The sequence below is a fragment of the Dermacentor variabilis genome, chromosome 4, assembly GCF_050947875.1.
Source record: "Dermacentor variabilis isolate Ectoservices chromosome 4, ASM5094787v1, whole genome shotgun sequence".
NCBI classification, from domain to species: domain Eukaryota; kingdom Metazoa; phylum Arthropoda; class Arachnida; order Ixodida; family Ixodidae; genus Dermacentor; species Dermacentor variabilis.
Window position 1 is genome coordinate 168,412,718 of NC_134571.1, and position 17,941 is coordinate 168,430,658.

The window sequence follows — 17,941 nt, forward strand, 5'->3', positions numbered from 1 at the left end:
AAAATCAAAGATTATTAGGACACAATTTGAACAACGCGTATTGATCGGTTAATAGGCGGGAAAGTTGGTAAGCAATCCCGTCATACAGGTTTGGTGGAACGTACAACACACCGGCAATAATATTTGTAGTATTGCACTTTAAGGAGGTGAATATACTTTCGAGAAAAGAAGGAACATCAATTCTTACGGCAATCAGCTCTTGCTTAATCACAACAAGGACACCACCTCCTGTTCTTTTCTTTCTGTCACATCGAAAAATAAAATAAATCATGATTCGCATGAGATGATCTTATCGTCAAAATTATAATCGTTTAGCGACGTTTACCAAAGTGCTAATCCAGGCTTCAGAGGAGTCGATAAGAGAGGAGAGGGCAGATAGGCTGTTCAAACAATGCTGTGGGTCGCCTCCCGAGGCTTGCGTAGGCGGTTATGTACATTTCACGCCAGGAGAGTTGAATGAAATCGCAATGAAATAGTTTTACGTTCTATGGCCCCTTGGCGGTGGGCCACGACACTGCTGCTACGCATCTGCACTGACGCAGAACACTTGCACAGGACCTGTTGCTACTTTTCCTGGGCCAGCTACCGAGTCGACCCTGCTTGTCCGGATGGGCCCAAGATCAACGTCTGGAAGAACTATGCCGGCGGCTACATCACGAAGCCGTTTGCGACTTGCTGCCTGCCGTCGCATCGGCCGCATCACTGCATCACAAACGCTGGAGCCCACTGCGCTCTTCGTCGGGCAACACGGGTTCACGCCGCTTATCTGCCCGCTTGAAGAGGGAGTGATTCCTGCGGACACCGTGGATCACGACAGCGCTGCTATGCATCCGCACTCACTTAGAACACTTGTACAGGCACGAGATTGTAGGGCACGGCTGGTTGTAACACTTTATCCGGACCCCTTCCCTCGCCCTAAGGTCAAATATAGCAAGCTAATTTTCGGTTTTCAAGTATGATTAGGCGGTTCCAAAAAACTGGGCACGATGGAAGAAGGAAGGAAGGAAAACTTTATTTGGTCCTGCAAGTAGTGATAATTAACCACTAAGCGGGCCGCTCCCACGTCGGGAGCGAAAGGCCAAGCCTCACGGCCACGTCGTGAGCCTGCTGGACAGCCCAAAATTGTTCATCGAAGTCCAGGCTGCGAAGTGAAGCCTCTCACCTGGACGCATCCTTGATCGCCGGGTCTTCAGTTCTTTCGCAAGACCAGAGCATGTGTTCGAGCGTGGCTAAAGCACCACAATCTTGGCAATAAGGCTCTGTATACGTCTCCGGATAAAACATGTTCAGTCTCTGTGGGCAAGGATAAGTACCAGTCTGTAGTAAGCGTAATGTGAGTGCCTGAGCCCTGTTCAGTTTAGGATGCGGCAAACTGTGAACCCTGCGATTAAGAAGGTAATACTTCGTGATTTCATTGTATGTGGAAGGGAAGTCTCTGTTCTCGGGGAGTACCACCACGCTGTTGCGCGGGGCAGAGCGGAGGGTAAGATTTCGCGCTGCCTCATGAGCGGACTCATTGAGATTCGGAGGGGCTCCCTCGATCATCCCAAGGTGAGCAGGGAACCAACATAAGTAGCGCTGAGAGATCTCACATGTGTGCATAATTTTAAATGCAACCTTAGCCACCGAGCCCTTCTCGAAGGCCCTAACGGCCGACTTTGAACAGCGCAACGTGCAAATATTTATGGCGGGAACTGCCCAGCGCACACCTTCTCCGCAATGCCAGTGTGTATGGCGCAACCTGGTCGTCGCCTACCACGACTCTTCGCGGCGAAGAACGAAAGAATATCTTCGCTACCTAAACAGCAGATACGTAATAAAGAAAAAAAAACATTCCTTACGTCGCTGGTCTATTCAGAAAGAAGTTTGGCTGCAGCTGTTGTTCTGATGAATTTTTCAGCGTGCAGGTGAAAGCGCAGGTGAGGGCATGTGGCATACTATGCCTCTCCACTTCTGACATTGTGGGGGGGGGGAGGGAGCGTCAACTTAGGACTTAGGGGACTGGATTACCTTTTACAGACCATTCCACTGTTTACAAACATAGGGCCTGGACGGCTTCCGGTTTTACTTACTGGCGTAGCCCGCTAAATGTAGCGAACAAAAAGCATTGGCGGCTATAACGATTACCAGGAGCGCGTTAAAATCTAAGCCCGCAGATTTTCAACGTTTTTCCTCTATACATAACGATGATTTTACAAGTCTGGGTTGCGCAAGTTATACGAATGGTTATATGTATTAGTCTTGAGGTGTAAAGCGCAAGTCTTTTATCTCAAAACATAAAAATATACTTTCCGCACAGTCACACAACTCAAAAACGAGCTTTGTGTTCTGCCCAACAAGCCGCCCATGATATCGGTTAGGGTACCCTGTCGTGGCACACCAAGAGAAGCTGAAGACAGCGGTATTTGGTGAAGGTCCTGTTCGCGACCGCGAGTGGCCCCACACGTACTTTTTGAATAGATCACCTTGATCAAAGGTGACCATGACTAGCTGCGAGAGAAGCTTGCCACAGACGCGGTCACGGCACCGCATCTGCAGGGTCGAGCGCATCTTCTCGAGTGTAGGATTTGACCCCAGGTGACGTTCCCGGAGGTGTGGAAATCCATTACTAGGGATGCTTGCGTTAAATAAGTGACGCTAGCTAGAACATGCGCGCGAACTGTTCGCAGCTGGTGGGGCTCTTCGACGAAGTCGCCGCAATGTAAGAGCGCGTTCAGCAAAGTACCGCGCGCGAAACACGTCACATTTCTGCCTGCACGGATCATACCGTAAGCATGCTGTAGGAGGAGGAGTAGTAGATTATAATGAAAAGAAAGGAGGAGAGGTCGGCCTAGACAGCGTGTCTCTAGCCTGCTACTCTTCATTGGGGAAAGGGGAAGTGGGAAATACAGGGAAAGGTAGGTGGCGGGTTATGTTATGGTACAATGAGCTACTATATACACGTTGTACAATATGCGGATGCGCACTGTAAACGCACTACACGCAAGAGTAATCTTGTACAACACAAAAAGTAATATTGTAGCAAATGTTATCGCGCAAACCCATTTCACACTGTCTGCACGTCTCACAGGTTCTAGAGGCGATCGTTTAAACCAGTCTTACTTAGAAAGTTCAAAAGTGACTTTATAGCACTTTCAGCACAGTCAACATTTCTCCACGCGCCCAAAAGCTTTTCTTCCGAAAAAGGGCGGGAGTCCAAGCAGTCAACAGTAGACTTGAGTGTTCTTCGTTCGGCCGCATATTGAGGGCACACGCAAAGTAAGTGAGCTATTGTCTCGGGAGTGTGACAGACGCTACAGTCAGGGTGCCGTGCTTGTCCAATCTTGTGCAGGTATCGGTGAGTGTATGCAACACCCAGCCGTAATCGATGAATGAGTGTTTCCTGGACTGTCCGCAACCGAAGTGGAAGCCGGTATCGTAAACCAGCGTCAAGTCTATGGAGCTGCTCTTGCTGATGTTCGATGTTGTCCCAATGTCGCGCCATAGAAGTTTTGATGGAGTTATGACGCAAGGCGTTGATGTCATACCCGGAAAAGGGAATTTTTTTCTTTCCGTCAGTGAGCGCCTTTTTTGCTTCCGCGTCAGCCTGTATATTTCCAGCTATTCCACAATGGCTAGGAATGCACTGCAGCACGATGGTATGCCCGGAATGAGACGCCTCAGCAAGCAGAGACATGATATCACAAACCAGAGGACTATATGTGGTTCTGTCATTCATATAATGGCTGATGAGTTGCAGCGAAGGTTTTCAGTCACAGAATACAGTCCACCTCTCGAGGCGTTGTTTCAGTATGCAGCGAATTGCTTCTCGAACTCCGGTCAACTCAGCTGCTGTAGAGGACGTTCTGTGTCCTATCTTGAACCGTTGTGCGATCCCCATAACAGGTACCGTGTAAGCCCCCGCGGAAGAGGTCTGTGTCACAGAACCATCCGCAAAAACATGTTTGGTATATCCCTACATGTAAGCAATGTATGACAATGCGAAATGCTTGAGCCCAGCAAGCGGCATTTTCGAGTTCTTCGTTATTCCTGGGATTGAGAGTCTCACCGTTGGATTTGCCATCTTCCAGAGTGGAACTTCTCGTATGTCATCCGGTTCGAAATGTGAGGGCAATAATTCTTGCTGCGATAACACGGCTTCAGAATAGGCGGCGAGAGGTCGTATGCTTGAGACGTTCGTCAGTGGATGATTCCTCTGTCTATTCAGTAGCCTTAGATGCACTCGCAATGGCTCGTGCTGCAGATAAATTCGAGCTGGGCACGCGCGTGCCTCTGCAATAGTGCCCCAAGTAGACGCACATCCTGGTAGTCCTAGGCAAATTCTCAATGCGCGAGCCTGAACACTTTCAAGTGTGCGTACAGCAGTTGTAATAACCCGAGAAAGTACAGGTGCACTGTAGCGGAGGTAGCCAACAAAAAGTGCCTGGTAGAAATGCAGAAGAGATTATTTGGATGGCCCCCATGATTTTCCAGACATATGTCGTATGATTTGAGTAAAGCTGTCTAGCTTTTTTCTTAATGCAGAGATGCGCTTCGACCAAGATAAGTCACGGTTGATGATGACTCCGAGTAACTTGTAGTAGGTTACCGAAGGTATTATCTTCCCATCAATTATAAAGGGGTAGCAGGCCATTGACCTCCGTGTAAATGCCAAGGTTACACTTTTTGTCGGTGAGCGCTGCAGTCCGCAAATGTTAAGGTATGTTGACGTTATTGACACTGCGCGCTGCAGCTGCATTTGCACTAGCAAGCGCGTTAAGCTCGTGGTCCACATACAGATATAATCTGCGTACACAGAGACTGAGACTGTGCCTGCGTGCTCGTTAACCAGTCCAAGGAGAACGACATTAAATAAAGTTGGCCTCAGTACACCGCCTCCTTGAGGCACCCCACGATAGACGGGGTGGTTCCTTGTTTCACCGTCTGGAGTTGCCATGAATATCCTTCTCTCTCGAAGATAGCTTGCTATCCACTGATGCATACGGCCGCCGATGCCAGATTTTTCTAGGGCATTTAAAATTGCATCATGTAGAACGTTGTCAAAAGTACCCTTGATATTAAGAAAACCAGCAGCCGTTAATCGATGGCGACGTTTCTGATGTTCAACAGTTTCCTAGGTCAATGACTCTTTCGATTGACGACCTATCCTTTCGGAAACCTGTCATTGCGTCTGGATATATATTACAATTCTTTAAAAACCACTACAGGTGCGTAAAAACCATGCGTTCTATGGTTTTTCATATGCAACTGGGAAGCGCCACAGGTCTGTAGGAAAGCATAGCATGGGGTGTCTTGCCTGGTTTCAATAATGCCATGATCTTGCTAGTCTTCCAGTGTGTAGGCACAGTTCCCAAAGACCAAGAGAGAATGCATAAAGCCAGAAGCTCTTCAGTGGCTTGAAGGCCTAGATGGCGCAAGGTAGAATAGGGAATGCCATCAGGCCCAGGCGCACTTCAGTGTCTTGAAGAAGAAATCGCTGCACGTAGCTCTTGCGGCGCGAATGGGAAGTCGAGATGATCGTCCATTGTCGGAGGAGCGCATGTGAGTAGTGAAGCTACCGCTGTTGTAGATCCGGAGAGGTGCATGCAGAAATCTGCCGCGATTTCCTCCTCACTGCGCGTGTGGATGATAGCCAAAGCTCGGAATGGACGTAGTTGTTGTGGAGATGGTAGTGCTCGTACAACATGCCATATTGTGGACAACGGCTTCCTTGGGTCCAGGCTGGTGCAAAAGGACCTCCGACGTTGTCTGTCGAGCTTGTCTAAGTATCTTTGAATTTTCTTTTGCACACGGCGTGACGTCCCCAAGTCTGATATCAATTTAGTTCGCCAGTATTTCCTCTCGGCGCGACGTCCGACTGCCCGCAGCTTTTCATATATAACGTCAACGGATGTCCTTGAATTTCATGTTTGGATGATGCGTGTTGTTGCGTGCATGCGCTGCTGTAATGCGCTCTTCAATCTCATTCGGAGAAATTATACAGTTGCAGGATTCTGCCAGCTTGTTTTGAAAAGCATCCCAGTCAGTCCGTCGGGTATGAGAACTTCGGAGTCTTGCGAACCACCTCAGTTGTACATAAGTGGGTAGGTGATCACTATCATATGTTTCAAGCATATGTGCACCAGGCAGCAGAAGACGAAAGGCATCGTGAAGCGATAGCTAAACCGAGACAGCTGCTGTACGTTGTGCCACGAAAACATGTTGGTGAGCCTTCGTTCTGGATGTCAAGGCCATTGCTGCCTGTGAAGTTAAGAAGTTGTCTTCCTCGAAGATTTGTGATTATACTACCCCAAAGATGGTCGTGCGCGTTGAAGTCACCTACAATAATATGAGGTCCTTGGTTGGATTCAAGAGCAAGTTTCAGGTGTCCAGCGTCAAGTCTTCCCCTGGGAGAAATATAGCCACCGATAATGGAAATTGTCCGGCGCTTTAGCTTCAGTCTTGTAGAAATGTATTCGTTGCTGTTATGCACTGAAACTTGGTTTAGCGAATACGTGAGGTCACATCGCACAAATAGTAAAACCTTGCTAGGATTTCCACTTGTCTCAGACACGAATTGTTCGTATCCAGAGAGTATAAAAGGCCATGTCAAATTCGGCTCGCATATCACGATAACTGGAAATGGATGCGTGAGCACTCTCTGTTTAAAATCTCCCAGGCGACCCCGTAAACCTCGTGCGTTCCACTAAAATAACGCGGAACGGCTTATCATTTCCTGCAGTGATAACCTTGAAGCTGATGCCTTGGTGTTTGCTAGATTTTATACAGCAGCAAGCACTGATTCTAGTTCGTCCAGAATTTGCACCGCAGCCTTGGCAACGGGCGCCTTAACTCCTATAGGCAGCATTCGCAAGGAACGAATCAACTGTGCAAGCGTAGCCTTGATTTGCTCATTCGATGATGAAGGTTCATCTTCACGCTGGCGTTCCGGCTGCACTTCTGTACTCCGAGATGGCAGGGAAGGCCATACAGTAGAGTCGTTGGTGTTCAGAAGAGTAGACGTGGTTAAAGGTGGCCCTGGCGTTTGATGAAAAGCAGGAGAGCGCAACGACTTTTCAGGGACTACAGGTTGTCCTGTTGTCGATGCTGATCTACTTCTTCGATTACGTGATCGCCTCTGGCGGAAATGTACCTTGGTAGCCACTTCTCTGTGTGCAGATGTGTAGATGTGTGGATGTTTTGTTGTCCTACCTGATGGCATGTTTCGTCAAAAAGCTTGTGAAGCTATGGCTAAAAATTTCAAGAGAATTGATGTTAAGCCTGCCAAACAAAAACAGCATGCTATTGAATTACTGCGTTCCCTCAATTTAAAAAGCCTATGTGCCCCAGTCAAAAAAGCAAAGGGCCTGCTGCATCTTGAAGTGTTTTTCTCATGTAAAACGCACAAACCTGGAGAGCCGTTCAGAGCCATTGTTACTGAAAGAAGCACTTGGCAGCAGCAGGTGGCATCATTTATCCAGAAACAGCTTTCCTCGTTAAGAATCCCCGATCCGTTAGCAGTCTGTAATTCTGAGGCAGTTGTACAATATTTGAGGGAAGACGAAACAAAGGGATGCAGCGCCTTCAGTGTGGACGTACAAGATTTATTTTACTCGATTACCCACAAAGAGCTGTTAAAATGTTAAAATGTGTATATGCGAAGATAATGACGCAGTAAAATTTAGAAATGACAGCGGAGCACCCATGGAAGGTTTTATGGAAGTACTATTCTTTTATCTTAGTTCTACTTTTGTCGGTTAGAATGAAGCAATGTATGTGCTAAAATCAGGTATATGTATAGGTTCCAAGGTAGCCTCAATACTAAGTGGCATTTTTCTAGCTCGTGTAGACCAAGGTATTCACAGTGCTTTCGGAAGCTTTGCAAAAATTTTCCGTTTTGTTGATGATTTTTTGGTTATTTTTTATGAGAATGAACATGTCTGTAATGTCGTTAATGTAGTGAAAGTGTTCCATGAATGTGGTCTAGGCCTTAAGTTTACCCATGAGATTGCCAAAGAAAACGAACTACAGTTTCTAGATCTTTCTCTGATATTGCTACCCGATCATACATGGTGGATATGAATGAATGAATGAATGAATGAATGAATGTTTATTTCATCTTGAATACACTTTCAAGAAAGGTGCAGGGGCAAAAGGCGCACAGCGCCTGACAGTGGCCCCTGCATCCCCAATATACGCTTTTATTATACATTATTTAGTGGTAGTTCATTGGCAGTGAGCGGACACACACAACGTTACATATTTTAACACATTATGCATGAGTTTACACAAACTGAGAACAGAAATAACAAAATTTTTTGGGTTACAGTTTGTTTACCAATATAGACGGTGAAATAAGAAAGAAAAAAAAAATGTTCCCCTTTTCCTCCCCTCTTCCCTTTCCTCTCCCGGTTCACAGTCAATAACGTACAGGTTATACAGGTAAATTACCATAGTACACTAAAGTGCAGCATATAACCATGAACATGTACGTATCCACGTAAAACAGAAAAACAGGAAAAAAGCGGGTTATAATATATTTATGTAGCAACAATCACTCTCTCAAACACTGTGTTAGTAACAATTCCTTCACATGGTTTTTGAAGCCGTTTCTTGTCATACTGAAATCAATGTTATCTTCTAGCTTATTTAGGATTGTTAGTACTTGGTAGCTGGTTGTTTGTTTACCATACTTGGTCCTTGTGTTTAGGGTCCGTTTTCTTTTTAGTCTCATATCGTAAGGAGCTTCATTAATGTTTTCGTGTATATAGAATGCATTTTTATATATATACTGCAGTAGTTTAAAATCGTAAACGTCGTTAGCTTTAAGCATTCGGTATTTAAAAAATAATGGTAATGTGCTTAGTTCATGACTTGGTCCCTGATAGTTTTCGTAAATGCGCAATATTTTCTTTTGTAGAATAATGAGCCTGTTGTAGTTAGCTTTTGTTGTGGTACCCCATACCAATATGCCGTACGATAATATGCCGTGCGATACACAATACGCAATATGCCGTACGATACAGCCCTAGATCAAAAAAGCCCATATTACAGTACAAATCAGGACATTAGCAGATTGTAAAAAGCGGAATTGCGGGGTCTTGCCTTCGGGCTGCTTTAGTAAAATCTTGTTGCCACCGAATAAAAGAAAGCTTTGCCAATCAGGTTACAAGACTAGCTTCAGTGGGATTCCCGGAACACATTATAGTCAGAGTAGCTGAAAAGGTAATAAAAATATTAAAGGGTGTACAACCCATAGATTCAAGGAACAGGCTTAGCACGAACAAGAAGCGCCTTGCGATTTTACCTTACGTCCATTATTTTTCCCATGGGCTAAAGAATGTTGCCAGCCGGTATGGCGTTGCCAAAGTGGTTTTCTGCGCTCCTAACAAGGTGCAAAAACTGTGCGAAGCTATTTCCAATAAGTTTGACAATAGAGTAAAAAAAATGCAGCTGCGGTCTAAAAGAAGATCCAAAATTCACGAAATGCAGAATAGGTGTTGTGGCAACATGTACATAGGACAAACCGGTCGGTGCATAAACACCCGTCTAAAAGAACATGAACGTTCTCTCGGTAAAGAAAACTATTCGCGCTTGTCGAACCACTGTAATCTATGTCATTGTGATCCGGTATTTTTTGACACTGACATCTTGTTTTCAGATAAAAACAAACTAACACGTGAAATCACAGAAGCGTTTCATATCAAAAAGTGCGCTGAAAAATGCATAAACCAACCATCGGTTGCAATCACTGAAAATGAATTTGCTTTTTTAAATACTGGTTGAACCTTCTTAATCTGTTTTTACTCTGTTTCTGTTTTACTGACCACTCTTGTTGCACATGCTCAGCGCTGATAGCTGGGGTATATGTGTTCTGTATCTTTCCGAAAATAAAATAGTTGTGAGTAAGCGCTCGTGTCTCCCCCTTCACTGTGTCCTTGTCAATTGTGCGCAATAAATATTTTACTATGAATTCGTACCAACTCGCCCAACTATCAGTTCTGCTGCGATCTCGTACCATTTTCCTTGGCACGGACATTTCAGTCTTTAATTTTGGACAATCCTTTTGGACGTTGCCTCGTGCGGCCCATCGCAGTTAGGGCACTTCAAGTCAGAGCCAGCACACGCCAACTAATCGTGATCACCACGACAGCGGGGACATGTCATCTTGTCCACGCTCACAGCCCTTACATGCCCGATTTTCTGACATTTATGGCACTGCAATGGCCTAGGGATGTATGCTGTTATCTGCAGCGTTGTAGTGGGGTGATCAGTGTGCGTCCAGTGGCGCTGCTTTTGTAATCGATCGCCTTCCCGTTTTGTCAGTATGGCTTCAGCGTCGGCATGTTATAAACTCTTCGTGCTTGTTTGGCCGTATGCCCATAGAGAAAGAAATTCAACAAGAGCGGACACTCCCATAGATCCCATCGGCCGAAATGGCTGTAGCGCTCCAAGCCGGAGGCATTAATACCTGAAGCACACTTCCAGCGTTGGTTTTGAGCGCGCGCGTTTTGAACGCTATAGCTGGAACGCGTTTGCGCCGGCTGCGCTTATCGGTATGTATGGTATGAATAACTTTATTGGGTCCTGAAGGTCAGCGCTAGGTTGACGCGGGCCGCTCCCACGTTGGGACTGTCAGGCCGAGCCCTTCAGCCACATCGCGGGCCTTCTGGACTGCCCGTAATTGGTCAGAGAGTGATTCACTGTGTAGCATTTGCCGCCACCATTCTTGTTCCTTGTCACTGTCTGTGAAGACCGCGGGGAACTGCCAAAGCATGTGGTCAACAGTAATGATGACATTGCACTAAGTACAGTTGGTTTGAGTTTCCCTCTCCGGATAGATCCTGTTAATAAAATCTGGACTTGGGTATGTTCTTGTCTGTAGCAAACGTAATGTGACCGCTTGGGCTCTGCAAAGCTTACCGTGTGGCAATGGGTATTCCCTTCTGCTTAAATAATAGTGCTTCGTGATTTCGTTATATGTTAATAATTGATCCCTGTGTTGCCCGGGTGAAGTGTAAGTTGCTCGGTCTTGAAGAGCACGGCTAGAAAGTCCTCGTGCTGCTTCATTTGACACCTCATTGAGGTTTCTCCGAGCTCCGTCCACTAGCCCCAGATGTGCAGGAAACCAGCGGATTTCAATCCTCTCACTGTTGACTTTCTCTAATAATTTTATTGCTATCCGTGTCTCATATCCATTGGTAAAGTTGCGTATGGCTGTTCTAGAGTCGCTGTATATATGTGTCCACCGATTTGCCCGGATGGCTAAGGTGATTGCTACTTGTTCTGCTACTGTTGGGTCCTTGGTATAGACGGTGATGGCATCCCGTAAGTTACCTTGAGTGTCTATAACAACGGAGGTATACGCATCCTTATTTTTAACCCAGGCAGCGTCAACGAACACCGCCTGCTGCTTACGTTGATCTATGTCTTGAAGGAGTGCCTTCGCCCTTGCTTTCGGCCTCTCGAGGTTATGTGTCGGGTGCATGTTCCTAAGGAACGGGGTCGTCTTTATTGTTTCTCGTAGTCCCGCTTGCAATTCTGTTAATAATTCTCCTTCGTTGGTGCGGTTGTTAATTTGTACGCCAACTTGTTCAAGTAGCGCCCTTCCAGGTGGTGTCCCCTTTAGTCTCTCCTGGTGGGCCACCTGTTGAGCCTCAGCTATCTCTTCTAGTGTGTTATGCAGCCCTAGGCACGATAAGCTATCATTGGCCGTGCTGATGGGAAGTCCTAGTGCAGTTTTTATAAGTCGTCTGATTAAAGCGTTTAGCTTGTTCTTATCAGCCTGTGTCCATTGTCGTATGCCTGCCACGTACGAGAAGTGGCAAAAGGCGAATGAATGTACCAATTTTATGGCACTGTCTTCTCCTAGCCCCTATGCTTGTTGGTAACTCTACGCAGAAGCCTAATGACTTCTTCTGACTTGTTAGAGATATGCTGTATCATCCTGCAATTCAGTTCAGTTCAGTTCAGTTCAGTTTTATTCCTTAAAGGCCCCCATTTCAGGGGGTGTTACATAAGGGGTGGGATTACATTTGTAGTGAGGAAAACAAAACAGCCATGGTGATTTAACATTGAAGGTGATCTGTTACGCGTTCTTGAAAAGCAGGTGTTGAAGCGATGGCGACGATGTCATGGGGTAGGCCGTTCCAGTCCGTGGCTGCTCGAAGAAATAATGAAGCTGAAAACGTAGTAGTACGTGATAGTGGGCGGGCAACTTGAAGGGAATGACTGGTGCGGTGAGATATGCGTGATGCGGCGGTGATATACGGTGTTTGATTGAGAGGAGAATAAAAGAATTTGTGATAAAGGGTGAGGCTAGCAATGCGACGACGAAAAGAGAGGGGTGACAGTCCGGATGTAGCTTTCAAGGATGAAGCACTGACGTCATATGAGTATGAGGAATGAATGAATCGGGCAGCACGATTCTGCACAGCTTCCAACGCGGTGATTAGATATGCTTGATGTGGGCTCCAGATGGGGGATGCATATTCTAATTTGGGTCTTATAAGTGATTTATACGCGAGCAATTTAACACGTGGTGGGGCAAGACGAAGGTGACGTTTTAGAAAACCGAGTGTTTTGTTTGATGCTGAAATGATGTTACCGATATGAACCTGCCATGATAGATTAGAAGAGAGGGTGACTCCTAGATATTTATATGATTGTACTTGCTCAATCTGTGTGTTAGAAATTAAATAATGAAAGAGATATGGATTGTGACGAGGAGTGAAGGACATGAGTTTACATTTACTAGGATTGAGGGACATTAGCCAGTTATTACACCAATTTAGTACGTTGTTAAGCTCTGTCTGAAGAGTGTATTGATCGTGACAGTTATTAATGGTGCGGTAAATAACACAATCATCTGCGAAAATTCGAATATTACAGGAAACATGCAGGGGCAAGTCGTTAATATATATTAAGAATAGGAGGGGACCCAGGACAGAACCTTGTGGGACGCCTGAAGTAACCGGGAGAGATGTAGACAGATGGCCGTTAAGATAGACTGACTGAGAACGGTTAGTCAGGAATTCTTCAATCCATTTGAGAATATTAGGGGGTAAGTTCAGCTTTGAGAGTTTTAGTAATAGCCGGCGGTGGGGAACCTTGTCAAAAGCTTTTGCGAAATCAAGAAAGATGGCGTCGGTCTGCATATTACGGTCTAGATTAGTGTGCAAGTCGTGAAGGAAAAGCGCTAGTTGGGTTTCGCAAGAGAGGCCCTTACGAAACCCATGTTGTGAAGGGTGAAAAAAATGGTTTTCGTCCAAGTTTACGATTTGTGAGTAGATGACATGTTCCATGATTTTACAAGGCACACTAGTCAATGAAATGGGGCGGTAATTCAAGGGCGAGTCTCTGTTACCTGATTTGTAGACTGGAACGACCTTCCCCGTTTTCCAATCAAGAGGCAAAATTCCTGAGGAGAGTGACTGTGAGAAAATGAGACATAAATATGATGCACAAATTGATTCCACATTTTTCAATAGTTTTGAATTAATCAGGTCCATACCAGCTGATGATGAAAGTTTCATATTATGAATTATGGATGAAATGCCTTCTTCGACGAACGTGACTGCCGGCATGGGGGTTTCTAAGTTAAAGGGTGGTAATTGTGAAGGTGCGTCGAGTTCGGTAGTGAACACAGATGTGAATGCATGGTTAAATATTTCTGCGTATTCATGGTCAGTCATCGCTTCATTTGAATAATTCGTCAGTTTAATATCGGGAGGATGTAATGGGTTTAAAACTTGCCAGAATTGCTTGGGGTTTCTTATAAGTAAGTTTGGTAAGTCATTGTGATAGAATGAGTATTTGGCGTTACGAACAGAAAGTAGGTATGATTTTTCGGCCTCGAAGTATTTTCCCCATGCGGCAGGCGTGTCGTTTCGTTTGGCGGTACGAAACAATCGTTTCTTTTTGTTTTCGAGTCGTTTTAAGTGCTGGGTAAACCATGGTTTATTGCGATTAGTATGAAAGGTAATCCTTGGTACGAACATATTAGTGAGATGATTTAATTTGTTTTTGAATATCAGCCAGTTTTCATGAATTGAGCGAGTGTGAAATGCGGATACGTATCCAGGAAAAAAGGTGTTAAGTTCTTCAGTTATTGCATTATAGTTACCCTTATCGTAGAGTTGTATCGTTTTATCGGATGTCTGTTTTTGAGTCGAGGTAAATGAGAATAAAGCATGCATGACTTTGTGATCGCTGATTTCAGGAAGGTAATTGATGGATGATACATTATCGGGGCTGCTTGTTAGTATCAGGTCGAGCGTGTTTGCTGATTCTCGTGAGACACGGGTTGGTTGGGAAATTAATTGAGTGAGGTTAAAATTTAAACAGACATCGATGAAGTTCTTCGCCTCTGCATGACACGTTATTGTGGAACTAGCTATGTTCTGCCAATCAATATCCGGGTAATTAAAATCACCAAGAAGAAGAATACGGGCATTTGGATATGTGAAAACAAGTTTATGAAGGATGTTGTTCAGATGACGTGGGAAGTCTGGATTAGTCTGGGGGGGCCTGTAGCAAACGCCAAGCAGAACTGTTACGGGGGGAGCGCGACAGATGAGCCATATGGCTTCAGTGTCGGATGCGACGTCAACAACAGAGCATGATATGCCTCGATGAATGGCAACGAGAACACCGCCCCCCCCCCCCCCCCGTTTGCCTTTTCGATCGTTTCGATAGACTTCGAAGTTGGGTAAATCGGCCAAAATTTCCGTATCCGTTACATCACTATTTAGCCAAGTTTCTGTTAGTATTAGTATGTTGCTCCCGGATGACGACATGATGTTTGATATGAGTTCGCGCTTTGGAAGAAGACTACGGATGTTAGTGAATATTATCGAAAACGAGAGAACATTGTGCGGTGGAGCGGGTCGACGATTTGTTAAAGTTTTGTGACGGGGCAATTGCTATGCTATTTCCTTAACGGCTTGGGATGATGCGTCAAATACATAGCGTTTTGAGCCGATGTGCAGGGTTTTGAAGCGCAAGGAGTACTTGTTGGAATTGGCTTTGGCAAACACTAGTAACTGTTTACGCGCGTGCCGAACGGTGCGGGAGAAGTCCTCTCCAATACTGTAGTTTGTGTCTTTCAATTTACGGCCATTTGATAACAGTGCGTCTTTGGTTTTATGAGATAGGAATTTTACGATTACGGGACGAATTCGGTCGGCTGAATGATTTCCGAGGCGATGCGCTCTTTCAATGTCGTTAGGTTCCAAGGTTATATCAAGATTTTTGCGGCAAACATCAATGACTAGTTTTTCTGACTCAGCCCACGTTTCAGCGCTAGCAGGGTCAGGGATGCCATAGAAAATAAGGTTATTCCGACGTGATTGGTTTTCCGCGTCATCCAGGCGTGTTTCTAGTTCTTTAATCTTTTTAGCTTGGTCGATTGTGGTTGACTGCAGTATTTCAATATCGTTTCTGAGGTGAAGAAGTGTTTGGTAATGCGTTTCGAGATCGGCCATTCGTTTGTCTAGGCTTGCTATGGTTTGGTCTGTTGTGTTCAGCTGTGTTTTGAGGCCCTGTATTTCCGTAATCAACAGGGTCTGTCCCGCGTTTAGCTTCTGTAGTTCAGGGAGTACAGCAGCGTTGCCCTCAGGACCAGGGTTAGTCTCAACGTCACCTGATAGCATGAGCAAGGAATGAATTACGTGAGCACACTCAACGGCAATGGCAACACAGCAGTGCGGGCTCGGAAACTGCACCAAAATATAATTACTGGATTTTTTAGCGAAGAGGGCATATGATGTAATGACCTGCATCGCAAAGGTAAGCGGATTAGGCGGCTGCGCTGTGGTGCAGTCACCGAGCCCACGAAGCGGTGTCAGCGGGTGAAGCTCTTTTATACATGTTGGCATTGATGCAATGAGATCCATTCGCTTGCAGGAGAAGTCCTAGCACTCTAATAATCTCCATCTGCCTGATTGGTTCTCCATTCTTGGCGTATATGTGAATGCGGGGTTCTTCCTCTAGGATATATCCGTTCGGCTTGCGCCCACGCTTGCTGCTCCGTAGTACCAATAGTTCCGATTTTTTGGCAGAGCAGTTCAGTCCCATAGCCTCAAGTATTGTTTCCATCACATAAATGCTTTCTTGTAGTTTGGTCTCCGTTTGTCCCATATTACCTTCTGCGCTCCAGATTGTTACATCATCTGCATATATTGCAAAGTGGATACCCTTAGTCTGCGCGAGACCTCGAGCCGCTTTTCACATTGCCAAATTAAATAGCATGGGAGGTAGGACAGACCCTTGTGGTGTCCCACGATTCCCAAGTTCCAGGGTTGTCGATTGGAGTTCGCCTAACCTGAGACAAGCAGAACGGCCACCGAGAAAGGCTTTGACTATATTGTGCAATCGCTTACTCAATCCCATCTCCGAAAGGATATCCAATATGGCCCTGTGCTTGATGCGATCAAAGGTCTTTTCTACATCTAGGCCTAGGAGAGCTCTCGTATGTAGCGGGCTAGCAAGATTAAGGTGATGTTTGATTAAAAGCATTGCATCTTGAGTCGAAAGTCCAGGACGGAAACCGATCAGGTTATGCAGAAGAACATTTCTGTTTTATACATACTTAGTCAGTCTATTGAGTATGGTATGCTCCATGGTTTTGCCCAGACATGATGTTAACGATATGGGTCTTAGGTTATCTAGATTGAGTTGCTTGCCTGGTTTAGAAATAAGAATTGTGTTAGCAATTCTCCATTACTTCGGATAATCACCGTTTTCCAGAGTTCGTTGAAATACTCTGCTAAATATTTTATGGAATCATCGTCCAGATTTTTCAACAGCCTATTGGAAATGAGATCTGGACCGGCAGCGGATCTACTGTTGAGGTCGTACAGGGCTGCGCGAACTTCGCTTTCTGTGAAGTCTTGATTCATAGGCTCACAGTCTTCCCCTGTATATTCAGGCTGGTCTGTACTCTCATTGCTATCCTTAAGTGGTAAATACTTAGCTGCGAGCCGATCCAGAATGTCCTCCTCCGTTGTGTCCTGACTCTCACGATGGACGAGTCGTGCTACAGCTGTTTTCCTGTTAGATTTCGTGTTGTTCTCATGAAGCAGATGTCTAAGTAAGTTCCAATTTCCACAACGTTTGATCCGACCATCTATGGAATTACACAGCTCATCCCATTGTTGTTTCTGTAAATTTCTGGAGTGTTCTTCAATCTCCCTATTCAACAATGCTATGCGCTTCCTGAGTATCCTGTTCAGCCGTTGCGTTTTCCATCTCTTTAACATAGATTGTTTCGCTTCAATCAAGTGCGCCAGCCTACTGTCCATGATCTCGATATCCTCCTCCGTGGTAATATTCTTCGTTGCCGCCTTTACATCTTCCCTGAGCTGACTGGTCCAAGTTTGGAGTGTTTTCTTTTGTCCTGTCTCTGTCTCAGCTCTGCTTTTCCTTGCTTTCCGAAAAAGATCCCAGTCAATGTAGTTAAAGTGCTTTATCTCATTACTGGGTGTTTCCAATAGTATTTGAAGTATGTAATGATCACTACCCAGGTTAATTATGGAGTTATTCCAGCCAGCGTTTTTTTTTTTTGCTCCTACTGCTCAACCGTGCGCGTTCTTGGTGCGGAATCGTTTTATTATTAAGTAAGAAAGATTGGAAACGATCTTTACAAGCCTCCATAGAATATGTGCAACGCGCAATGTCATAAAGACGCAAGACACCTTGTTAAACAAGAAAAAAACTTATTTCGCTCTATATAAATGCTCGTGCTGGGCGTTTTTTGTGAACTCAACAAACGTTGTGGCACCACCTGACGTCGTCCGCCGGACGACGTCAGGAAAAATTAAATTATACGCAAGTGTCATTTTTGATTTAGCACCTTGTAAGAATAATGCGTGTGGAAGCGAAACGTGAGAAAGTGGTGAACTGGCGGCATTACTAACAAAAGCAGTTCGGTGTTACATACATGGCGTAGAAAATACCCGAC

General features: G+C 45.3%; 1 protein-coding gene and 1 pseudogene across 1 annotated transcript; both read right to left on the reverse strand.

Annotated features, from left to right (window-relative positions):
• Window positions 1-520: 520 nt before the first annotated feature.
• LOC142578409 (uncharacterized) lies at window positions 521-4,738 on the reverse strand (annotated as a pseudogene).
• Window positions 4,739-14,748: 10,010 nt separating this feature from the next.
• LOC142578055 (uncharacterized) lies at window positions 14,749-15,761 on the reverse strand. Its single transcript, XM_075687471.1, has one exon. The coding sequence runs from the start codon at window positions 15,759-15,761 to the stop codon at window positions 14,904-14,906; it is 858 nt and encodes a 285-aa protein (XP_075543586.1). The 3' UTR covers window positions 14,749-14,903.
• Between the last annotated feature and the right edge of the window lie 2,180 nt (window positions 15,762-17,941).

What these genes read in the sequence shown, in the direction of transcription:
- LOC142578055 (XM_075687471.1), bottom strand. Translation starts at nt 15,761, where the DNA reads ATGCAGGTCATTACATCATATGCCCTCTTCGCTAAAAAATCCAGTAAT.